We start from the raw sequence: 26,235 nt of genomic DNA, 5'->3' as shown, positions 1-26,235 counted from the left end.
GGCAGAGAATAGAAGGATAGGTGCAGGCTGATGGAATTAGTTGAGAATGGCACCCTGGTCAGTACAGACCTGGTAGACCAAAGGGCCTGTTCCTGTGCTGTGCTATTCTATGTTCCACAGTCTGCATGCCAATGCACAAATACAGAATATAAATAAAGAACAACCAACTATACTCACATAACATCCATTGGGTTTTGTGGCAGTGTCCCTTGTTCAGGGAAAGAAGGGGCATGTTCAAGTCTCACATTCCACTAAGGTGTGTCAAAACATGTCCCAACCGATTGACTAAAATACTTTTTGTGAAAATATAACACTAGAGTTTAAGTGGAACATAAAGCAGATTATAGAAATGTAAAGTACAAAACAAAAAAATGCTGAAAATGTTCGTCTCCTAAGTTACTGTTTGACCGTGTAAATAGAACCAGCATTTTCTATACATAGAATGTTCAGTCAATTTAGAACACTGATTGAGATGTAAATTTCTGTTCTAATACTAAATAGAACCAAGGTATTTGCAAACTCTTACTATTTCCAGATAATTATGCCAGAAGTGCATTGTGTTTTGAAACATTTTGCTCTAAAATATCTGCATTTAAAACACGTGAATTATATGATGTTATTTTCTTCACTCACCTCTTCCTTTTTTATGTGGGCAACACTCATGAAACATTGAAGCAAAGTATTTTTCACCTCATTGCTGTCTTCAGACTTGAATTCAAAATTTTGCAAAGCTTGATGAAAGTGCCACAGTCGAATTATATCAGCACCCTATGCACAGTGAAGTGGAAAGGAGAGTAACGTTTATTGGACCGACGTGCAAGAGTTACAGTATCAGAAGATTACACCTCTAGCCATTTCAAGAGAATAAACCAATGAAAATTCAAGAGAAAATAAAGATACCGTAACAATATAGGTGATAATTAACAAACTGAGTGCATAATGGCAATTAGTGTGTCACGAATTACTTGGAATAAAGCACAGTCACAAGCTTCTCATTTTATGCAGGAATACACCTTCATCTATTAGTCATAGTCAGAGTTGTACAGCATGGAAACAGATCATTTGGTCCAAGTCGTCCATGCTGACAAGATTATCTAAATTAATCTAGATCCATTTGTGAGCATTTGGCCCATATCCTTCTAAATCCTTCTTATACATATACCCATCTAGCAGCACTTTAAATGCTATAATTGTACCAGCCTCCACCACTTCTCTTTCTACGCACATATCATTTTGCGATAAAGTTGCCCCTTGGGTCCCTTTTAAATCTTTCCTCTCTCATCTTAAGTCCATGCCCCCTCGTTTTGGACTCCCCTATCTAACCAAATTCAATGTTATCTTTGTGGAAGAGAAACAATTTAGCTAGTGACAATCAGAAGAGAAAATGGCATAAAGGTTTGTCTTCACTATCCATCATTATTACTTTTAAAACACAAAGTGCCTTTTATAGGTTTCTTGTTTCCTTGCAAGCTTGATTCTGCTTTTGTTCTGCTTTGACTGGATTTTGGGCCAGCACTTATAGCCCATTTGTAGCTGTCCTCAAGGAGATGATGAGGTGCCTTCTTGAAATGCTGCAGTCAATTTGATTTAAGTCATCCCACAATGCTGTTAGTGAAGGGAGTCCCAGGAGTTTGACTTAGTGTCACTGAGGAATGGCAATATATTGCCAAGTCAGCTGGTGAATAACTTGGAGGAGAATACAGAGGTGGTGGTGGGTGTTCCCAAGGGTCAGCAGCCTTGGTCAGTTCCTCTCATGTAACTTGTGGATGGTACACATTGCTGCTGCTCAGAGTCAGTGATACATGCAGTGAACGTTTGTGGATGGGGTGCTAAGCAAGCAGCTGCTCTGTCCTGGATAATATCAAGCTTCTCGAGTTCTTTGAGCTGCACTCATACAGTCAAGTAGGGAGCCTTCCATCACATCTTGACTTATGCCTTCTAAATGGTGGATAGGCTTTGAGTAGTCAGGAAGTTACTCACTACAGGATCTTTTCGTCACCACTGTATTTGTATGACTTGTCCTATCTCTGAACAATGGTTACTCCCAGGATGTTTTGACAGCTGGGATTCAGCAATAGCTATGCTTTTAACATCATGGAGCAGTTCAATGCTCTCTTACTGGAGATGATCACCACCTTGCATTAGTGTGGTGCAAATGTTACTTACACTTTTCAGAAAATAACCAAAAACTGAATGTACACAACTGAAAATGACTGCAACAAATTCAGAAATAAACACGCAAGAGGCAAGGGCAGGACGCAAATATGAGGAGGAAGGCAAGATTGAGGGGAAAGTAAAGTCAGACATTAATAAAGTCAGCCAGAAACAGGCTAACAGATGTGCAATTACTTTCTATCTTTTTGACTATGAACAGTGGCACATATAAATCAACTTGCATAAAATAATCTGTACAATTAATGTTTTGATCAATAAAAAAAATCATATTACCAAATATTTTGACAATAAGCTTTTCTCCAGCAACATTATAAAGGCAGTTTTTCCCAACTCTTCTTTTCCTTCTAATCCTTTGTCCCACCAAGCCACAAACAAATGTTGGATTGTAATCTTCAAAGCTCCATAAAACTTAGGCAATGCTGGCAAAATACCTGTGAAAAATTAAAAGAAAGAAAATGTTTCAAATCTATTAAAGGAAGAATGGGTCTAGGGATCCTTTGATAGATTCAGAAAGGTAGAAACCAATAATCATTGATGATATTATTAATTCTATTACGCTTTATGAGTCCTTTCTGCAAGTATTGTTACAATATCCCATATGAAATTATTGATTTAATATTTTTCATTAATTGCTTGGTATCCTTTCTTAGTCATGTTATTACACATTATAGTTTAAATCCACAAGACCGAGGTAAAAATAAACTGCATTAAACCTAGTTTTTCAACAGCATGAACAAACATCAGTAATAATTGCAGACAATATAAACTTGTTTTCCATGGCAACTTTCAGTCTTGTGAAACCATGGTTTATAAGTTGGTCGGTAACTCTACACTGAAACATCACTGGTATGGTTTAGGAGTCCCAGTGGCTGATTCTATTATAGGTGTTGCCAATTGAATGTAGTTAAGTTGAGAAGGTAGAGGCTTTGTTGGTCTCAGTTCTCCCAGCACGCCCCTCAATTAGCTGAGCATTCATTTTTCTTCATCTCTTTCAATGCCCCTCCCAACAGTCAGCGACCAAGGTCCCAGCTATCAGTGCCGTCCCCCATTAGTCAACATAGAGTCATAGAGGAACATCTGTTATTGTAATTTCCCCACATGCTACACATATACAATTTATCATTGTCAATTTGCACAACCTGTTGAAAGATCAATATCCTCTCAGAAAGAAACCCCAACATCTCAAAGCCTATCCACCATTTAGAAGGCACAAGTCAAGATGTGATGGAAGGCTCCCTACTTGACTGTATGAGTGCAGCTCAAAGAACTCAAGAAGGTTGATATTATCCAGGACAGAGCAGCTGCTTGCTTAGCACCCCATCCACAAACGTTCACTGCATGTATCACTGACTCTGAGCAGCAGCAATGTGTACCATCCACAAGTTACATGAGAGGAACTGACCAAGGCTGCTGACCCTTGGGAACACCCACCACCACCTCTGTATTCTCCTCCAAGTTATTCACCAGCTGACTTGGCAATATATTGCCATTCCTCAGTGACACTAAGTCAAACTCCTGGGACTCCCTTCACTAACATGTTATGTTTGCATAACATACACATTCCCTCATTTATCCTAAACTACTTTACCCAAAATAACAAATAAATAGACTAAACCTAATCTGATATTCTGTTAGTTACCTTGGCGAGAAAATAAAACTGAGCACAGATTAGATGACGTTTAACCAGTTTTATGTAAGAAATTCAATATTTTTCAAGACAACTGTGATGGACTCTACATGAGTTACCGTACACATTTTAAGTCGTCATTGAATAATGGTGACATTAAAGGTACAGAGCACTTACCATTCAAAATAACAGCAATTTCCAGCAAGTCACTGTAAACATTATCCTTATCAATTACATGTACAGAGGCCACAACCACCTCAGTTACACCACCAATCACAGACAGAGTTTTCTGCTGAAAAAAACAGGACAGGTCTCACTTTCCTTTTCACAAAGCAAGGATGAAATACAATTTTCACTTCAGTAGTATTTGATACAATTAAACATCCCCATATTTCCAAAGAATAACTCTTAAAAAAAACAAAGCATGTAGAGTAAAATAAAATACACACCAAAGCAAGTTCCAGTCCAGTCCATTCAGTTCCAGTCTTAACCCATGAAGTTTAAAAAGTTAAATGAGATGATGACTATCACTAGAATATCAATTCTGAATAATGCTCTGGGAACCTAGAGTTTGAATGCTGCTGTGGCACTGGTGGAAGTTCAATTCAAAATCTGGAATAAAGCTACAGGGACATAGTTACGCCAGAGAACAGAGGTAGCTGGGTAACAGTTAGAGCTGGGAAGGGGAGGAAGCAGGCAGTGCAGGGATCCGCTGTGGTTGTTCCCCTCAACAATAAGTATACCGCTTTGGATACTATTGGGGGGGCGGGGGGGGGGGGGGGGGGGAAAGAGGTGGGAACAGCCTAGCAGGGGTAACCTGCAGCGACCGGGTCTCTGGCACAAGGTCCGGCTCAGAGGCCCAGAAGGGAAATGGGGAGAGGTGGAGAGCACTAGTTATAGGAGACTCTATAGTTACAGGGACAGACAGGCGGTTCTGTGGACATGGGCGAGACTCGGATGGTTTGGTGCCTAACGGGTGCCAGGGTCCGAGACGTCTCAGACTGTGTCTTCAGAATCCTTAAGGGGGAGGGTGAGCAGCCAGAAGTCGTGGTGCACATTGGCACCAACAACATAGGTAGGAGGAGGGGTGGAGAGGTCATTTAGGAGCTCAGGGAGTTAGGCTGGAAGCTAAAAGCTAGGACGGACAGAGTCGTCATCTCTGGGTTGTTACCGGTGCCATGTGACAGTGAGGCAAGGAATAGGGAGAGAGTGCAGTTGAATACCTGGTTGCAAGGATGGTGTAGGAGGGAGGGCTTCAGGTATTTGGACAATTGGACTGCATTCTGGGGAAGGTGGGACCTGTACAAGCTGGACGGGTTGTACCTGAACCAGAAGGGCACCAATATCCTGGGAGGTAGGTTTGCTAGCACACTTCGGGGGGGTTTAAACTAATTTGGCAAGGGAATGGGATCCGGACTTGTAGTCCAGCAAGTAGGTTAGCTGTTTTTCAGGATGTCCAAGAATGTAGGGAGGCTGGGGAGAAGGTAGCACTGACAGGGAATACTTGCGGACACAGAGATGGGCTCAAGTGTGTATATTTCAACGCAAGCAGTATCAGAAATAAGGTGGGTGAACTTAAGGCATGGATCGGTACTTGGGACTACGATGTTGTGGCCATCACGTGGATAGAAGAGGGATAGGAATGGTTGTTGGAGGTTCCTGGTTACAGATGTTTCAGTAAGATTGGAGGGGTGGTAAAAAAGGAGGGGGGGATGGCGTTGCTAATTAGAAAAGGTATAACGGCTGCAGAAAGGCAGATCGAGGGGGATCTGCCTTTGGAGGTAATATGGGCTGAAGTCAGAAATAGGAAAGGAGCAGTCACTTTGTTGGGTGTTTACTAATCGCCCCCCAATAGCAGCAGAGATGTGGAGAAACAGATTTGGAAACAGATTTTGGAAAGGTGCAGAAGCCACAGGGTAGTAGTCATGGGCGATTTCAAACTTACCAAATATTGATTGGAAGCTCTTTAGATCAAGTAGATTGGACGGGACGGTGTTTGTGCAGCGTGTCCAGGAAGCTTTTCTCACTCAGTATGTAGATTGTCCGACCAGAGGGGAGGCCATATTGGATTTGGTATTTGGTAACAAAGCGGGCCAAGTAATGGGCTTGTTAGTGGGTGAGCATTTTGGTGATGGTGACCACAATTCTGTGACTTTCACCTTGGTTATGGTGAGAGATAGGTGCATGCAACAGGTCAGGTTTTACAATTGGGGGAAGGGTAAATACGATGCTGTAAGACAGGATCTGAGGAGCATAAATTGGGAGCACAGGCTGTCAGGGAAGGATGTTGTTGAAATGTGGAACCTTTCCAAGGAACGGATACGACGTGTCCTTGATATGTATGTACCTGTCAGGCAGGAAAAAGATGGTCGTGTGAGGGAGGTTGAATGTCTTGTAAAGAGGAAGAAGGAGGCTTACATAAAGTTGAGGAAACAAGGTTCAGACAGAGCGTTGGAGGGATACAAGATAGCCAGGAGGGAGCTGAAGAAAGGGATTAGGAGAGCTAAGAGAGGGCATGAAAAATCTTTGGTGGGTAAGATCAAGGATAGCCCCAAGACCTTTTATGCGTATGTGAGAAACATGAGAATGACGAGAACAAGGGTAGGTCCGATCAAGGACAGTAATGGGAGACTGTGTATTGAGTCGGAAGAGGTAGAGGTCTTGAATGATTACTTTTCTTCAGTATTTACAAATGAGAGGGACCGTATTGTTGAAGAGGAGAGTATGAAATGGACTGGTAACTTACTTGTTAGGAAGGAAGATGTGTTGGGCATTTTGAAAAACTTGAGGACAGACAAGTCCCCTGGACCTGACAGGATATATCCTAGGATTATGTGGGAATCAAGAGAGGAAATTGCAGAACCGTTGGCAATGATCTTTTCGTCTTCACTGTCAATGGGGGTGGTGCCAGGGGACTGGAGAGTGGCAAATGTTGTGCCCCTGTTCAAAAAAGGGAATAGGGATAACTGCGGGAATTAGAGGCCAGTTCATTAGCAGAGGGATTGAATTCAAGAGTCGTGAGGTGATGTTGCAGCTGTACAGGACCTTGGTAAGGCCACATTTGGAGTACTGTGTGCAGTTCTGGTCGCCTCATTTTAGGAAAGATGTGGAAGCTTTGGAGAGGGTGCAGAAGAGATTTACCAGGATGTTGCCTGGAATGGAGAATAGGTCGTACGAGGATAGGTTGAAAGTGCTAGGCCTTTTCTCATTGGAACAACAAAGGATGAGGGGTGACTTGATAGAGGTTTATAAGATGATCAGGGGAATAGACAGAGTAGACAGTCAGAGACTTTTTCCCCAGGTTCAACAGTGTTACAAGGGGACATAAATTTAAGGTGAAGGGTGCAAGGTATAGGGGGGATGTCAGGGATAGGTTCTTTACCCAGAGAGTGGTGGGGGCATGGAATGCGCTGCCTGTGGGAGTGGCAGAGTCAGAATCATTGGTAACCTTTAAGCGGCAATTGGATAGGTACATGGATAGGTGCTTACGCTAGGACAAATGTTCGGCACAACATCATAGGCATAAGGGCCTGTTCTGTGCTGTATTGTTCTATGTTCTAAGAGTCTAATGATGACCGTGAAATTGTTATTGTTTGTCAGAAAAACCTAACTGGCTCATTAATACCATTTACAAAAGGAAACAGATACCCTGACCTGGTCTGGTTTACATGCGAATCCAGACATACACTCATGTGTTGATTCTTAACTGTTCACAGGAAAAGAGATTCTGGCCTGGCTAGCGTTGCACACATCCCATGAATGAATTAAAAAAACATTGACACTGCAAAACAGAATCAACCTCCAGCTGTAGTAGTCATTTTGCAGACTGCTATTTTAGACTGACAACGAGTTAGAGTCATAGAGATATACACCTTGGAAACATAGCCTTCGGTCCAACTTGTCCATGCCGCCCAGATATCCTAACCTAATCTAGTCCCATTTGCCAGCATTTGGCCCATATCCCTCCAAACATTTCCTATTCAAGTACCCATTCAGATGCCCTTTAAATGTTGTAATTGCACCAGCCTCCACCACTTCCTTTGGCTGCTCTTTCCATACATGCACCACCCTCTGGGTGAAAAGGTTGCTCCTTAGGTCCCTTTTATATCTTTCCCCGCTCACCCTGAACCTATGCCCTCTAGTTCTGGACTCCCCCACCTTACAGAAAAGAACTTGTCTGTTTGTCCTATTCACGCCCCTCATGACTTTATGAACCTCTATCAGGTCACCCCTCAGCCTCTGACGGTCTAGGGAAAACAGCCCCAGCCTATTCAGCCTCTCCTTACAGCTCAATCCTCCTAATCTGACAACATTCTTGTAAATCTTTTCTGAACCCTTTCAAGTTTCACAATATCCTTCCAATAGGAGACCAGAATTGCACGCAATATTCCAAAAGTGGCCTAACCAATAACCTGTACAGTTGCAACATGACCTCCCAATTCCAATACTGAATGCTCTGACTAATAAAGGAAAGCATACCAAATGCCTCCCTTCAACTCCACTTTCAAGGAGCTATAAACCTGCACTCCAAGGTCTCTTTGTTCAGCAACACTCCCTAGAACCTTACCATTAAATGTATAAGTCCCGCTCTGATTTGCTTTCCCAAAATGCAGTACCTCACATTTATCTAAATTAAACTCCATCTCCCAATCCTCAGTCCATTGACCTATCTGATCAAGATTACTTTGTAATTGAGGTAATCTTCTTCACTGTCCACTACATCTCCAATTTTGGTGTCATCTATAAACTTACTAACTATACTTCCTATTTTCAGATCTAAAATTATTTATATAAATGGCAAAAGTTAGTGGACCCAGCATCAATCCTTGTGATGCATCACTGGTCACAGGTCTCCAATCTGAAAATCACAGGCCTCCACCACCAGCCTCTGTCTTCTACATTTGAGCCAGTTCTGTCTTCAAATGGCTAGTTCTCCCTGTATTCCATGATTTCTAACCTTACTAATCAGTCTCCTATGGGAAACCTTGTCGAATGCCTTACTGAAGTCCATATAGGTCACTCCACTACTCTGCCCTCAATCCTTTTTCTTACTTCTTCAAAAAAAAACTCAATCAAGTTAGTGAGACATTACCTCTCGCACAAAGCCATGCTGACTTTCCCTAATCAGTCCTTGCCTTTCCAAATACACACAGATCCTGTCCCTCAGCATTCCCTCCAACAACATGCCCACCGCCGATGTCAGGCTCACCAGTCTATAGTTCTTTAGCTTTTCCTTACCACCTTTCTTAAATATGAGCACAACGTTTACCAACCTCCAGTCTTCCGGCACCTCACCTGTGATTGTCAATGATGCAAATATCTTGGCAAGGGGCCCAGCAATCACTTCCCTAGCTTCCCACAGAGTTCTAGGGTATACCTGATCAGGTCCTGGAGACTTGTGTTTAAAGACATCCCCAGCATTTCCTCCTATGTAATATGGGCATTTTTCAAGATGTCACCATCTATTTCTCCCCCACATTCTATACCTCCCACGTCCTTCACCACAGTAAACACTGATGCAAAAATCTTCTTTAGTATCTTCCCCATCTCCTGCAGCTCCACTGCTGATCTTTGAGGGGGCCTATTATCTCCCTGGTTACTCTTTTGTCCTTAATGCATTTATAAAAACACTTTGGATTCTCCTTCACCCTATTTGCCAAAGCTATCTCATGTCTCCTTTTTGCCTTCCTTATGTCCCTCTTAGGCATACTCCTACTGCCTTTATACTCTAAGGATTTACTTGATCTCTCCTGTCTATACTTGTCATATACTTCCTTGTTTTTCTTAACAAAACCTCAATTACTCTAGTCATCCAGCATTCCCTACACCTTCCAGACTTTCACCCTAATAGGAATATACGGTCTCTGGACTCTCGTTATCTCATTTTTGAAGGCTTCCTATCTGCCCCCAATTAGCATTTGAAAGATCTTCCCTAATACTGTCAAAATTAGCCTTCCTCCAATTTAGAACTTCAACCTTTAGATCTGGTCTATTCTTTTCCATCACTTTTTGAAAGCTAATAGAATTATGGTCACTGGCCCCAAAGTGCTCCCCCACTGCCACCTCAGTCACTTGTCCTGACTTGTTCCCAAGAGGACATCAAGTTTTGCACCTTCTCTAGTAGGTACATCCATGTACTGAGTCAGAAGATTTTGTTGTACATAATCTATTTAACCCTTAACACTGTTTGGAAAGTTAAAATCCCCTACCATTATCACCTTATAGACTCCTTCCAAATTTGTTTCTCAATTTCCTACTGACTTAGGGGGTCTATAATACAATCCCAACAAGGTAATCATCCCTTTCTTACTTCTCAGTTCAACCCAAATAACTGCCCTAGATGTATTCCCAGGAATATCGTGGGCGGCACGGTGGCACAGTGGTTAGCACTGCTGCCTCAACGCCAGAGACCCGGGTTCATTTCCCACCTCAGGCGACTGACTGTGTGGAGTTTGCACATTCTCCCCATGCCTGAGTGAGTTTCCTCCAGATGCTCCGGTTTCCTCCCACAGTCCACAAAATGTGCAGGTTAGGTGAACTGTCCATGTTAAATTGTCCATAGTGATAGGTGCAGGGGTAAATGTAGGGGAATGGGTCCGAGTGGGTGCGCTTCGCCAGGTCGGTGTGGACTTGTTGGGCCGAAGGGCCTGTTTCCACACTGTAAGTAATCTAATCTAATCTAATATCCTCCCTAAATAGCAGTAATACACCACTCCAAAAATCGGACGAGTTTCAGAGAGAAATTTCTGGCAACTCACAGCAATGTTTCATAATTAAGCTGAAATAAAGTTTTTTTTTCATTCTACATAACTAAAAATTATGTAAGCACTTACATAAAATTTCCTAATATAAATGCAAACAGTATTGCACATATCTCCTCACCATATTCAAAGCACCTTCCACCTCCATTTCATCATCACTGTCTTCATGCTGGGCCCAATTCTCCACTGGGTTGTCTAACAGAACATCAGTTAGAAGTTTCTTCAGATGCTCCCATAATGCTTCTCTTTGCTTCCGTGGGAACTCCTGCAATACTTCTGTCAAATCAAATGGATCTGAAGTATTTTTCTAAAGACAGAAAAATTAAACTACAAATTAAATATTTCTCTTCAATCTACCAATTCACCTTAAATCACATGATCATGAGTAAGATTCAGAAAACAAAGTATGAAGCCCACACAAGTTAAAGTTAGTTTGCCTGATACAAGTTGTAAATGTTCTCAGGGTAGATAAATCCAAATTACATAAATCCAGCTATCGAATAAGTAAATTTGCCATAAAATGCTGACTTCATTCAAAGCTTTAATCTCTAGGTATTTCATTTTAGAGCTGGATTAACCTCTTTCCTTTCTCAGTACCAAATGGTAGATCTCAGGAGTTCCTCAATATGGCAAGCAAAGCAATCTTCCATTCATAAACACAGTGTGAGCATAAAATCCAATTAAACAATTCTGTCACCTGGGATTGTAGAAATTTAGCAGTATGGGTCTACCTTTCAAATCGAGTAAGAAAAGATATGATTTGATTTATTGTCTTATATACTGAGATACATTGAAAAGTATGGTTTTGCATGGTAACCAAACAAATTATACCTTACATGAGTGAATCAGATTAATCGAACAGAATGCATAAGTGTTACAGCTGCAGAGAAAGATCAACTCTAATATATGAGGTCAGTTCAGAAGTGTGATAAAAGTGGGAATAAAGCGGTTCTTAAATCTGTTGTAAATCAAGCACTAGAGATAAGGAAGGCAATTAAATCCATCCTCTTTCATTCACTCAAGCACCCAGCCAATTCCTGGGATTCTATCTCCAACCGTTTACACACAGGTTCATTTCACATGTTTGGCACTGTGAAAAGAAAAAAAAATCATAATATTAGTCTCAAGTGCTTCTTTTATAAGCTTGAACCTATTGGAATTACTTAACAATTTTGTTCAAGATTTCTACCACAAGTCTACCTTTAAATGGATGCTTAGGTTTTTCCTCATACCCCTGAAATCAAATCAATTTGGCAAAACGTTTCCAAAGAGCCTCCGTTTTTTGAATCCTTCTGTGTTATGGTAGCAGAATTAAAGGTGTCGTCTGGCCCGCCAAAACAGTTACAACTAAGCCTACTGACTAACAGATGGCAACTGTAAAAGTGTTTTTTTTTTTGCATTGGGAAAATAACTGCATTATCTAAATCATCCGTACTGAAAACGTGACTCATGAAATGTTGGCCTTGACTGATTAGAAAGAATTTCTAAAGTACAACATAAACTTATCAAAATGGGAAGAGGCTACGTGACAAAAAGTAATCATGCAGTGGAATGCACTGCCATAGAGAGTGGTGGAGTCAGATTAAATAATAAGTTTTAAAAGGAGATTGGATAAACATTTGATTGCGTAAAACATTTGAAGGATTATAGGGAAAAAGCAAGAGATAGTTCATTCTACACTAGAGTGCTCTGATTTTATCTGACATTCCACAGAAATAAGGTTTTGTTCAAACTTATTACAACAAACATCAGAGAAGCAGTAATATAAGAAAACCAAATACTTCAAATGATGAGAACCTGAAATTAAAATAAAAAGAAATTGCTAGAAAAAAAATCTAGCAGCAGTTGTGGGCAGAGACAGAGTTAACAATTCAGAACACAAATGAGGATCAGATAGATTGCAGTTTTTTCCGGTCTTGTGACATTTTTTATTCTTAAGTCCCGTCAAATTTATGATCAAAGAATCCCTACAAGGTGGAAACGGGCCCTTCAGCCCAACAAGGCCATACCAACCCTCTGAAGCATATCCCATCCAAACCCATTCCCCCATCCTAATACTCTACATTTACTCCTGACTAATTCACCTAACCTACACATCTCTGAATACTATGGGTAATATAACATAGCTAATTTACCGAACCTGCATATATTTGGATTGTGGGAGAAAACCAGACCACTCAGAAGAAACCCACGGAGACACAGGGAGAATGTGCAAACTCCACACAGACAATCACCCGAGGCTGGAATCGAACAAGAGTCCCTGGCACTGTGAAGCAGCAGTGCTAACCACTAAGACACCATGCTGCCCCTTATGACAGTTGTTGAAACAAACCACACCTATTGGAATTGAAACAGCTACAATCTTTAATAGCAAAAATTAATAAATATTTGAAGCAGAGCAAGATTAGATAGGTGAGATGCATATGGCAAGTGGTGCAGATTTGGGTCTGAATCTTCTGATTCAGGTCAGAATCTAAAGTCGTTACCCCAGGAAAAGTTTGCCAACTTTTACCTTAAGAGAAAAGTTTTTCTGGTCAAACTTTCAGGCCAGGAACTTTCCCAGCCAATGCAGCACAATCCAGTTCAGCAATCCATACTGAGTGCAGCACAGTTGTTCAGCACTGAACCACAAGTATCACATAGCAGCTGCTGCATTACATAGATAAAAGGCCTAAAACCATCTCGATAGCTACTGAGAAGATACATGTGTAAGGAAAGTGCATGGTGTAAGGTTAATGGATGAAGAGATGGAGTAGGCCAGGTTGTGTGGGGCAACAGGGAGTGTCAGTGTTGATTTGTCAGAAGTGGGTCAACTGTCCGTGGAGGTCCCACAATCCCAAGTTACAGTCCAACAGGTTTATTTGAAATCACAAGCTGAGTGCTGCTCCTTCATCAGATGCTCTTTCACCTGATGAAATAACAGCGTTCTGAAAGCTTGTGATTTCTGACTTTGTTGTATGACCTGTGACTTTGTCCACCCAAGTTCAACACCAGCATCTCCACATCATGCCGTTGGAGGGTTAGTGGTGAGTGAGGTATCAACTGTAGTTAGAGGCATTTGGATCAGATTTGAAATCCATCAATAATTTACTGGCTAATTATTGGGTAATGAGTCAAAGGCCTCCAAAATCTCCAACACTAACGCGAAATAGGGGACATTTTTGGAAGGCTTCAGTCATCTGGTAAACACCCAATGGACATTTATACTATGCAGGCAAGTCTGATGAATCAGCTGCATCTGGACTTCTGTCTGTTAATAGTGTGGAACTCCAGTCAATGCTGCAGCAATGAGTATCTTCCTAATCGAAGAGCTGGGTCAGGAATGATCCTTCGCGTTATGATTCTAATAACCATAGGTTACAACTTACAGTATTAACTATGTTTATTTAGTAATTCAAATGTATTATTCAAAAATTATTTCAAACATGCATTACTTACATGAAGCTGAATAAAATTCAGGAAGTCCTCCAAACATTCATTACACACAGACTGCAAAAAGAGGTCACGTTTCGACATGATGCAGAATACACTTCAGCATCTAAAGAAATAGACTATGACAGAAAATAGATATTTACTACAAAAGAGCATAACATAGTATATATCTGTATAAATCATTAAAGATAAAAGAACTGGTTGCAAGAGCAGTTAATAAAGCTTTTCTTTAATATTTTAACTCGTGAAATGTGGACACTGCTGTCTGGCCAGCGTTCTTTATTGCCTGTCCCTAGTTGCCCGAGAGGTGGTAGTGGTGGAGAGCTACCTTCTTGAACATGCTGTAGGGACACACATTGCCCTCAGGAAGGGAATTTAAGGCTTTTGACCCAGTGACAGCAAAGTAACAACAATATATTTCCAAGTTTGCATAACAAGTGGCTCAGAGAGGAACTTGCAGGTGATGGTGTTAGACCATAAGACATAGAAGTGGAAGCAAGGCCATTCAGCCCATCAAGTTCACTCTGCCATTTAATCATTGCTGATGGGCGTTTCAATTCCACTTACCTGCACTCTCCCTCCAGCCCTTAATTCCTTGCGAGATCAAGAACTTATCAATCTCTGCCTTGAAAACACCCAACGTCCCGGCCTCCACTGCGCTCCGTGGCAATGAATTCCACAGGCCCACCACTCTGGCTGAAGAAATGACTCTTCATTTCCATTCTAAATTGACCCCCTCTAGTTTTAATGCTATGCCCATGGGTCCTAGTCTCCCCGCCTTACGGGAACAACTTCCCAGCGTCCACCCTTGTGTTCCTATTTATCTGCTGTTTTTGTCCTTCTAGAGCAAAGTGTTTGTGGGTTTGGCAGATGCTAAGGACTTTGGTGAATTTCTGCTGCGCATCTTGTAAATTGTATTAGCAATATGCACTGAATTTCAGTGATAGTGGGATTGGATGCCTATGGATATGGTACCAGTCAAGTGTGCTGTTTTGCTCTGAATGGTGTCAAGCTTGAGTATTGTTGGAGCTACACCCATTCAGTCAAGAAGGGAATATTCTTTCACATTCCTAACTTGCATCTTGCAGATGGTGGACAGGTTTTATGAATTACTCGCCAAAGTATTCTTAGCCCATGACCTGTCAAGTTGGGTATATCCTGCCTTTTAGGCAAAGGCTTTACCTCAGCAGTTTTCCACATAGTCAGATAGATGCCAGTCTCATAACTGTCCTGAAGCAGCTTGGCAAGGCGAGTGGTAAATTCAGTACTTTTGCCAGAATGTTGTCAGGGCCCACATAGTTTGCAGTATCCTGTGCCTCCAACTGTTTATTAATATGACATGGAGTGAATCAAATTGGCTGAAGACTGGTATCTATAATGCTGGGGACCACTGGAGGAGTTAAGAGATATATCTTTCTTCTCTCAGAGGGGAGTTAATCTGTGGAATCTGTTACTGCAGAAGGCTGCCACAGCTATTCATTGAACACATTCAAGACTGAGATAGACAGACTTAATCAGTAAAGTCAAAACTTATGGGGATAAGGCAGGAAAGCAGAGTCGAGGATTCAAATCAGCTATAATCTCATAGAATGGCAAAGCAGAGCAAAATACCAAGTAGCCTACTTCTGTTCTTATATCCTGAATGTAAAAGACAAGCTCCTTGGTGTCTGTCAGTCAAATATTGCTTTCATGTTGAACGATGATACATTCACAATCATTCTCAAATTGAGCTGCTGCATCTACACAAGATGAAGTCCTTTGCGAAGTTCAAAGACTGAATATTTCTGGTGAAACAAACTTTGTAATTATGGGTAATCAGTTAACACTTGATGGAATCAAGGTTCTTTCCATTACTTCATCAATTACTGGAAGGAATCGAAAAGTGTGGCGCTGGAAAAGCACAACAGGTCAGGCAGCATTCAAGGAGTAGGAAAGTCGACATTTTGGGCATAAGCCCTTCATCAGGAATGCAGAGGGGGAAGGCGGCTGAAAGATGGTGGGGCTGCAGGGAAGGTAGATGGAAAGCAATAGGTAGATGCAGGTGGGAGGTAATTGCGATAGGTCAGTGGGCAGGAAGATGGACAGGTCAAGAAGGTTGTGCCAAGTTGGAGGATTGGATCTGGGCTGAGGTAGGGGAAGGAGAGATTTGAAAACTGACGGAGTCGATGTTGATGCAGTGTGGTGTAGACTTCCAAGATGGAGTGTTCTTCCTCCATTTGGCGGGTGGCTTTGATTTGGCGGTGGAGGCGGCCCAGGGCTTCATGTCCTTGGGGAAGTGGGAGAGAGAGTTAAAGTGGTTGGCTACAGGGCGATGGGCTTGTTTGATGCATGCGTCCCAGAGATGTTCCCTGAGCCACTCTGCGAGTTGGCGTTGTCTCCCTGATCTAGAGGAGACAACATCAAGAGCAATGGACACAGTAGATGAGATTGGTGGATGAGCAGAAAACCTCTGCCAGATTTGAAATGATCCTTTAGGGCATTTTACTTATTGGTAAGGAGATCAATAGTTATAGGGAGAAGGCAGGAGAATGGGTTTGAGAAACATAATAGCCACGATTGAATGGCAGAGCAGACTCCTTAGGCGGAATAGTCTAATTCTGCTCCCATATCTTATAGTCTTATGGACACCTAATTGGAAAGTTTGGGAGTGATGAACAGTGAGGGATAAAGGGTGGACATAGGAGGAGAGGGAGAGAGAGCACATGTGAGAATAAGCACAAGCAAGAGAAAGAGAAGGTTACAGTAAGATGAGCTGTGATCTAATCAAATGCTGGAGCTGGTATAATGAGCCAAATGGCAGACCTATGTGCTATGATCCTAATGTCCCTTCCATCATCCTGCTTTCCAAGCAGATTCTCTCTTGATTATCCACCTCCCCATTCTTCCTTTCCTATCTTATTCCTTCCCTCTACTGCTGGTGTTCTGCACATATTTCTGCTCTACAGAACTTTTTTAATCCATTGATTCCTTTGTCTTCAAGGTTGAGTTTAATGTATTTTCCCTGACAAAATTTGAGGGCAGAGAAAACATTTACTCAAGGGATGACCCTCACCAATCTTTTACCTCCACCTTGATTAAGTCTATGACCTGTTGTCTGTTAAATGACCCCCATCACCCACCCCAATTATTATCCCAGTGATGGGGGAGGGTTCTGCCATCCAGAAGCATGACAAGTAAGCCCCCATGTGGAGTCCCTAAACCAAGAACATTAAGTGCCTGAGTAAGGGACCTTGGCATCATGGATTAGACAGGGATCTGGTGAAACACAAAAGGACTCCAGTGACAGCCATGCTCCTGCCCTTGCTGCCAATCATACTGCTCCACTCCTCTATCCTATCCCCTCACGGCAAATTATCTCCCCAACCTCTTTCACTTGTGCGCATTGGAATATCCATATTCCTAAGCATCAAAAGGATGTTGCTGGCACCATCTCCATGGTGGCACTGCTGTTTAATAGAGCTGTTAGTCTACAATTTGCTTGTAGGAAAGTGGAATTGAGACCAGGATATGATGAACCATGATAATGTTAAGTGTCTGAGCAGGCTCGAAGGGTTAAATGCCTACTTCCACTACATATTCCCATATTCCAGAAGCATACAAGATGCTGTGGAACTATGGGAAACAACATGCTTCTATTTTCTTCATTTATATTGTAAGGAGAAAGGAATATAAAAGGAAAGCTTTACTGCAGCTGTACAGTGCACTGATGAGACCACATCTAGAGTACGATGTCATGGCCTACTTGTTTGGAAAAAAGTTAATTGTTTCAGAAGCAGTTCAAAGTAGGCTTGCTGTACTCATGCCTGGGAAGAAGGGCAGGTTAACAGGTTAGACCAATCTGCTGGTTTAAAGGTGGTCCGGAGTCTGTGTGGGATGAGTTGGTTATACGGAGGCAGGCACTGAGGAAGCAAATGTGGCTGTGGTAGCGAGTTTATTTCAGGACATGGTTGAAGAGCTTCAGGGCAGAGGTGGAGTGGATAGGTGGAAAAAAAGATAGGCAGGTAGGACAAGTCATGGGGACAGTGCTGAGCTGGAAGTTTGGAACTGTGGTGAGGTGGGGGAAGGGGAAATGAGGAAATTGTTGAAGTCCACATTGATGCCCTGGGGTTGAAGTGTTCCCAGGCGGAAGATACCTAACTAGAGTTTAGAAAATGTGAGATTGTCGATAGGGTACGGGCTTTGGGGAGTCAGGAGGTGACCTGCTCTTGTGGCCATTTGTTTATGTGGCAAGTCCAGTTGAGTTTCTGGGCAATGATAACCCACAGGATTTAGTGGGGGAATTCAGTGATGATAACAGCATTGACAAGGGGTGTTTGGCCCATTTAAATAGTGTCCTGATGCAGCTCTGGTTGTGGGTGTTGGTATGATTGCTACTGTGTTCTCAAGAATTACCTATATAGCCTATTTCAACTTCCAAAACTCAATCTCTCAAAGCTTACAGATCCATGGGAACACCAGCTGCAAGTTTCTCCCCAAGACTTGGAAATATGTCACTTTCTTCAATTTGGCTGAATTAAAATTCTGCAACACCATTCCTAACAGTGCTGAATGTTACTACAACCCAAGGACTGAAGCAATTCAAGACCACTCAATACCATCTTCAGCAAGGCAATTAGGAATGGGCAAATTAGATTAGAATTAGAATCCCTACAGCGTGGGAACAGGCCCGTCGGCCCAACAAGTCCACACCGAACCTCTGAAGAGTAACCCACCTCGACCATTTCCCCTACCATCATATATTTACTATATATAATGCACCTACTCTGCACATCCCTGAACACCATGGGCAATTTAGCATGGCCAATGAACCTAACCAGCGCAAATTCGGATTGGGTAAATAATTGCTGACACAGCCAATGACACTCACATCCCTTGAAAGAATATATATTCTTTGAAAAACCCTGATCAGTTTTATTAATATAGGGGTTTAACTGAAATCAGAATTTGCACATTCTTTGATAGCAACACCAGGGTTCTAGACCAATCTGAACTTGTGATAAGATAAATCGCTGTTTCTGCTACATGACAGGGAAGATGCCGATGTGAAAAATGCGAACGGTCCACAAACATTTCGAAGTTCCTGAAGCACGATCTAAGTTACACAAGAAGCCACCTGACAACTACACATATGAGAAACGAGCTAGTTGGAGAATCTCTTGCTCGTTCTCCTGGTCACTTCGCGGCATTTTGGGAACAACAGTCCTCACTCCCTGGGTACAAAACTCCCCTGTCCACAATAAGCTGCCTACTACATGACCACGCTTGCTTGATCGCTTCATCTTACCTGGGAATAATACGCGCCAAAACCACCCGTCCCTTTGTTTGTGATTGCTGTATTCTCCCTCCGTTTGCCTCCAGCAGAAGTAAATGAAGGAACCAAAATGCGCGCGCTTTCCTCGCTGGGTCACCAGTAATACGCATGCGCGGGTTCAAACACCAACGTACGGACGGCGACAGCGTTAAGTCATTCATTTGGAGGTCCCGCCCCCTAACTATCGCCGGGAGGATCAGCCCAGCCTCGCCCCGCCCAATCACTAACAGTCGCCGGGAGGATCCGCCCAGCCTCGCCCCGCCCAATCACTAATGGTCGCCGGAAGGCGGAGAATCGTCTCGAACCTTTCAATTAGTGGGAAGCTTTACCCGACCATTGACCGGGAGACCGTTAACCCGTTTCGAACGGTCATTGGATGGTCGATCCATAGGCTTCCCAACCCCTGAGTACGAGAGGTTGATTTGATTTATCATTGTCATCTGTGCTTAGCTCCAGTGAGAGGTTTTGTTTTGTGTACAGTGCAGGTAGGTCATACCATACAAAAGTTAGAGTGATACAACAGAGCAAAGAATACAATATTACTACTGCAGGGAAAGTGCACAATGAGCATTACATTTAAAATTTCATAAGTTTAATAACAGTGGGGATGAAGCTTTTCTTGAATCTATTGGGACGTGTGTTTAAACTTTCGTATCTTCTGCCCACAGAAGCGTTTGGAAAAGATTATAAACCAGGGTGAGAGGGATCTTTGCTTATGTTAGCTGCCTTCCTGAAGCAGCAAGAAGTATAGATAGAATTAATGGATGGAAGGTTGGCATGTGGGATGGACTGGGTTGTCTTCACAACTTTGTAGTTTCTTGTGGTCCTTGGCAGCACATTTGCTGTACCAAGTCATGGTGCATCCAATAGAAATCTTTCTGTGGTGCAGCTATAAATCTTGGTAAGAGCTTCATGGATATGCCAAATTTTCTTAGCCTCTTGAGGAGGTACTGAATTGAATTTATTGTCAAGTGTACTGAGACACAGTGAAAAGCTTTGTCTTGTGAGCAATACAGGCAGATCACATAGTTAAATAGCATAGATAAGTAAATAATAGGTAAACAGTGGCAAAAGCACAGGCACGGACGTTTGAGAGTCAATTCAGTATTCCAACAACAGTAGGGTAGAAACAGTTTCAAAACCAGCTGGTGCGTGTTCAGGCTTCTGTATCTTCTCCCCGATGGTAGAGGTTGTAGAAAAACATTGCCAGAGTGTGATGGATCTTTGAGAATGCTGGCGGCCTTTACTTGACAGCAGGCCTGGTAGATGGAGGTTGGCCTTTGTGATGGTCCGGGCTGAGTTCACCACTCTCTTGATTGGTATAGTTGCCATACCAGGTAGTGATACATCCAGACAGAATGCTCTCACTGGCACACCTATAAAAGTTGTCAAGGATATTCGCTGTCATGCCAAATTTCCTCAGCTGCCTGAGGAAAAAGAGATGTTGTTGGGCCTTTGTAACAAGTGTATCCACATGAAGAGTCCAAGAAAGCTTGTTGTGGATGACCACTCCCAAGAACTTGACACTCTCCACTCGTTCCACCTCTTTGGTGTTAATGTGTAGGGGGACATGAGTAACATCCTGCCGAAAGTCAATAATGAGTTCCTTGGTTTTGCCGGCATTGAGAGCTAAGTTGTTCTCAGTGTGCCAATTTTCCAGGTCTTCCAGCTCCCGTCTGTAAACTGTTTTGTCACCATCTGAGATTCAACTGATTATGGTGGTGTCATCAGCAAACCTATAAATGGCATTAATCTGGTATTTGGTGACGCAGTTATGGGTATACAGTGAGTACAGTAGGGTGCTGAGTATGCACCCCTGGGGAGCTTCAGTGTTAATGAGGATGAACTATTGTCCCCAATCTAGAAGTGTTGTTGTGCCAAATGTTGCAGGAAGTAGTGATAAAAGAATGGCCCAACAGCATCAAAGACCACAATATGATGTCATAGAGATGTATACTGCGAAACAGACCCTTCAGTCTAACTTATCCATGCCAGCCAGATTTCCGAACCTCATCTAGTCCCGTTTGCCAGCACTTGCCTCATATTCCTCTAAGTCCTTCCTATTCATATACCGATCCAGATGCCTTTTAAATATTGTCATTGTACCAGCCTCCACTGCTTCTCCGGCAGCTGATTCTATAACTTTGTATGAAAAGGTTGCCCCTAAGGTCCCTTTTAAATTATTTTCCCCCTCACCTGAACCCTATTTACTCTCTAGTTCTGGGCTTACCCACCCTAGGGAAAAGATCTTGTCTATTTGCCCTATCTATGCCCTTCATGATATTATAAAACCCTACAGGTAACCCACCTTTTCAAAAGTTGTTTACGCCACTTCACTTTTATGAAAGACCTACATTTGTACCTGCTTTTGCTAACCGAAAGGATTTTTGCTTTTACGAGAAAAGGTAAAAAGCTAAAGTAATGTTCAGTGTTTTTTTGCTAACTACTATTCTAAGGGGCAACTTTTTCATGCAGATACGTGTATGGAATGAGCTGCCAGAGGATGTGGTGGAGGCTGATACAATTACAACATTTAAGAGGCATTTGGATGGGTATATGAATAGGAAGGGTTTAGAGGGATATGGGCCGGGTGCTGGCAGGTGGGACTAGATTGGGTTGGGATATCTGGTCAGCATGGACAGGTTGGACCGAAGGGTCTGTTTCCATGCTGTACATCTCTATGACTCTAAGCTTTAATACAAGCAGCGCGTGCCTTGAGCAGCGAGAGTGGCGTGGCCAACTTCCTTCCCAGAGAACTATAGTCAGCATCTCAGCATCAAGCCACCATTGGGAGAAAGTGAGGACTGCAGATGCTGGAGACCAGAGTTGAAAAGTGTGGTCTGGAAAAACACAGCAGGCCAGGCAGCATCCAAAAAGCAGGAGAATCAACGTTTCAGGCATAAGTCCTTCTTCAGGAAGGGCTTATGCCTGAAACGGCGATTCTCCTGCTCCTCGGATGCTGCCTGGCCTGCTGTGTTTCTCCAGCACCACACTCTTCAAATCAAGCCAGCATTGCTTTGAACTGTGTCAGTGAGCATCTGTGCTTGTATCTCGATTTATTTTATGCATCTGTTAGCAAGATGTGTCATTTCTAATTTATATTTTCCCTGTGGTGGGGAGAGTCCAGGACTAGAGAGCATAGGTTTAGGGTGAGAGGGGAAAGATATAAAAGAGACCTAAGGGGCAATATTTTCACACAGAGGGTGGTATGTGTATGGAGTGAGCTGCCAGAGGAAGTGGTGAAGGCTGGTACAATTACAACATTTAAGAGGCATTTGGATGGGTATATGAATAGGAAGGGTTTGGAGGGATATGGGCCGGGTGCTGGCAGGTGGGACTAGATTGGGTTGGGATATTTGGTTGGCATGGATGGGTTGGACCAAAGGGTCTGTTTCCATGCTGTACATCTCTATGAATCTATATAGGCTGTGTATTTTTTATCATATCATTCCTGCTTTTACTATATATTGGTGTTATTTTAGGACTTATGTGTTATTTGTTATGATTTGGTAGATTTTTATTGGATCTCAAAAGTTTTTCCCATATACATTTAATGGTAATTTCGTCTTCACTTATGCTATTTTGGCTTACAAAAGGTTCCATAGGAATACTCTACTTTCAGAGAGCAGGAGAAACCTTTGGTCACCCCTTAGCTGCTGATGCTCCAGGTAAAACAATACCAGCCCATTCAGCTTCTCCCTGTAACTCAAACCCTCCAACCCTGACAACATCCTTGTAAATCTTTTCTGAACCCTTTCAAGTTTCACAACATCTTTCCGATAGGAAAGAGACCAGACCTGCACACAGTGTTCCAAAAGTGGCCTAACCAATGTTCTGTACAGCAGCAACATGACCTCCCAACTCCTGTACTCAATACTCTGACCGGTGAAAGTATACCAAACGCCTTCTTCACTATCCTATCTATCTGTGACTCCACTTTCAAGGAGCTATGAACCTGCACTCCAAGGTCTCTTTGTTCAGCAAAACTGCCTAGGACCTTACCATTAAGTGTATGAGTCCTGCTAAGATTTGCTTTCCCAAAATGCAGCACCTCGCATTTATCTAATTAAACTCCATCTGCCACTTCTCAACCCACTGGCCCATCTGATCAAGATCCTGTTGTAATCTGAGGTAACCCTCTTCACTGTCCACTACACCTCCAAGTTTGGTGTCATCTGCAAACTTACTAACTATACCTCCTATGTTCACATTAAAACCATTTATATAAATGATGAAAATCAATGGACCCAGCAGTGATCCTTGTGGAAACCAATGGTCACAAGCCTCCACTCTGAAAGGCAACCCTCCACCACCACCCTCTGTCTTCTACCTTTGAGCCAGTTCTGTATACAAATGGCTAGTTCTCCTTGTATTCCATCTGATCTAACCATGCTAATCAGTCTCCCATGGGGAACCTTGTTGAACGCCTTACTGAAGTCCATATAGATCACATCTATCGCTCTGCCCTCATCAATCCTCTTTGTTACTTCTTCAAAAAACTCAATCAAGTTAGTGAGACATGATTTCCTTTGCACAATGTCATGTTGACTATCCATAATCAGTCCTTGGCTAACCAAATATATGTAAATCTGCCCCTCATGATTCCTTCCAACAATTTGCCCACCTTCAAATACAAACTAGAGAGCTGCTGATAACAAATGACATCCCAAACAGTCCATGGATGAAGCTGGAAGTATGTGTCTTTACACTTGCAGAAGCTAATTATCTTTTTGCAGTATATCACAAATCAAATAATTTGTTGTCATGTGTATGTAATATAAAATACAGAGAAAAGTTTATATTGTCTCCATGAACCAATGCCATTTTCATTAACTTAAAATAAAACATAAAGAAAGATAACTTTAGAGTCCAACTTTTCCTTCTCCACCATTACAGCCCCACTCTGGGCTTCACTAGTCCATGCCATGCTGTTGCCAAAGTCTCACTCCGGGCTTAACAGGCCAGCCGACTCTGTAGCCATGCTGCCTCTGAAGATGCCGCCACTTTGGACCCCATCAAAGCTGCCTTCCTACCGAAGTGCTATCTTTGGAAAAGAAAAAAACTGAGAAAAGAAGAAAAAAAGAAAAAAGAAAAAAGCTGACGAAAAAGAGAAGCACAGGCACTGGAGCCCAGATGCTTCCTACACAGTCACCATCTTGAGCAAATGGGATTGCTATATTCTTTTAAAAATATTTTTATTTAACCTATTTTTCAAATCATGTAGGAGACAGTGAGGTCTGCAGATGCTGGAGATCAGAGTTGAGAGTGTGTTGCTGGAAAAGTAAAGCAGGTCAGGCAGCATCCGAGGAGCAGGAAAATTGATGAAGGGCTTTTGCTCAAACATCCTATTTTTCAAATCAACTTGTTCAGGGGTATTATTACACATCTCTGAAGCAATTGAACCCAGACCTTCTGGTCCAGGGGTTGGGGCACTACCACAGCTGGGTATTGGACCAGCTGACTTCAATGACTATTGCTGAATAAGGTCGAAAATGTCTAATTCATTTCTAATTGTAATCCTAATAAAAGGCAAATGTCTATAACCACACTTTAGCTGTTACTGCGTTCCAGATATTGTCATAAATGATAATGGCCTGTCAGTTCATCAGTGAAGATTTCAGTCGCTTCACAAATGATTGGGAAATTCAACAAACACATCATCTCCACAATATCCCCAATCAAATGGTACAACTGAGGTCACAGGGAAGATCACAAGAGAAATCGTAAAGAAATTGAACAAATCCTGTGCACATGTATTCAAGGGAAGTACTTGAGTGGGGAAACGCACTGACTGATGGCAAAGAAAATAGTCCAATACAAAAGCTAACATCACACTGCACCAAAGCTCCCCTTCCTACTTGCAAAAAAACTTCCACAGCCAAAAGTAGTGACAAAATGACAAATTGAGTGACAAAATCAAGATGAAATAACAGAAAACTAGTTTTCATTTTGACAAGATATTAAATCAATGCCAGAGTTGAGCACTGGAAAGCCAGTCAGGATACAAACATTCAATGCTTTCACCAAAGCTTGGGATCTGCATAAAGCAGTCATTGCTTCAAGCTTACATGGTACAAGTGAATGACCAGATATACCATCATCGCCACCGGCACATATGTCCAAGCAACTAATCTGTTCCTCACCTGCAGGTGGTGATGATGAAGAAGTAAACACACCACCTTCATACTCCACACATCAGTCATCGAATCTTGAGGTCCACAGCAGCCCAATAACAAGGGATGACATGGTAACAATAAATGACATATGATCAACACTCCTTGGTGAACTGCACCACCCAAATGAACAGCTAATACCTTCAATGCATGTGTCCCATTAAGAGACCAGCAAAATCTAAGGACTGTGTATGCAATGCATATGCAGAGACTGAAGGGAGTAACAAATTGTTTATGCATCTAAACAGTCATATGTGTATTTGGTAACTTGGGAAACTCAAAATATGTACGATAAATTTTATTTTTGGCATTTTGTATAAGAAAGGGATATTTGGATTGAAATGAAATTGTGTACAAATGACTACATCAATCTACTGTAGTCCTGTGACTCCAACTATGTGGCAGATACCTTAATTTCAATAAAGACATCCGTTGTACACACAAAGCAACTGGTATGGATCGAGATTGGTGCCAACTGCATGGGTTGCAATCTTTATCCAGACTGGGGCCTGTCTCCCCCTCCTATCTGTGATGAGTGTCATGATGCTGTGCATTCGTTCTGATTTGGACAGAGAAGCCTGGAAAACTTGAGCAGGATTAGGCCACTTAGCCTTTCAAGCCTGCTCTGCTATTTAATATGATCATGCCCCTCATCCAAATCACCACTCTGTTCCTATTTTTTTCCCCAGGCCTTTGATCCCTTTAGCCATAAGAACTATATATAACTCCTTAAAAACATGCAATGTTTTAGTCTCA

General features: G+C 42.3%; 1 protein-coding gene and 1 long non-coding RNA gene across 3 annotated transcripts in view; one reads left to right on the top strand and one right to left on the bottom strand.

The window, feature by feature from the left end:
- The window catches only part of ncapg2 (non-SMC condensin II complex, subunit G2), a 99,974-nt gene extending 80,566 nt beyond the window's left edge, over positions 1-19,408 (bottom strand). Inside the window, exons 1-6 of one of the 2 annotated variants that reach the window (XM_072576201.1) lie at positions 19,280-19,408; positions 14,002-14,114; positions 10,685-10,870; positions 3,980-4,094; positions 2,449-2,606; positions 634-768 (exon numbers count right to left, since the gene is read on the bottom strand). In XM_072576201.1, the coding sequence (XP_072432302.1) occupies positions 634-768; positions 2,449-2,606; positions 3,980-4,094; positions 10,685-10,870; positions 14,002-14,079 (672 nt within the window). In that variant the 5' untranslated portion in view covers positions 14,080-14,114; positions 19,280-19,408. The remainder of the gene's footprint in view (positions 1-633; positions 769-2,448; positions 2,607-3,979; positions 4,095-10,684; positions 10,871-14,001; positions 14,115-19,279) is intronic. The other variant, XM_072576202.1, reaches the window with a different exon arrangement.
- A 190-nt stretch (positions 19,409-19,598) lies between these two features.
- On the top strand, positions 19,599-24,849 carry LOC140480796 (uncharacterized). The gene is made up of 2 exons (XR_011961405.1): positions 19,599-19,791; positions 24,203-24,849. It is a non-coding gene; the product is annotated as an uncharacterized lncRNA (long non-coding RNA).
- The last annotated feature ends 1,386 nt before the right edge of the window (positions 24,850-26,235 follow it).

Source organism: Chiloscyllium punctatum, chromosome 8 (assembly GCF_047496795.1).
Source record: "Chiloscyllium punctatum isolate Juve2018m chromosome 8, sChiPun1.3, whole genome shotgun sequence".
NCBI classification, from domain to species: domain Eukaryota; kingdom Metazoa; phylum Chordata; class Chondrichthyes; order Orectolobiformes; family Hemiscylliidae; genus Chiloscyllium; species Chiloscyllium punctatum.
This window is presented reverse-complemented; position numbering and strand designations above follow the sequence as displayed.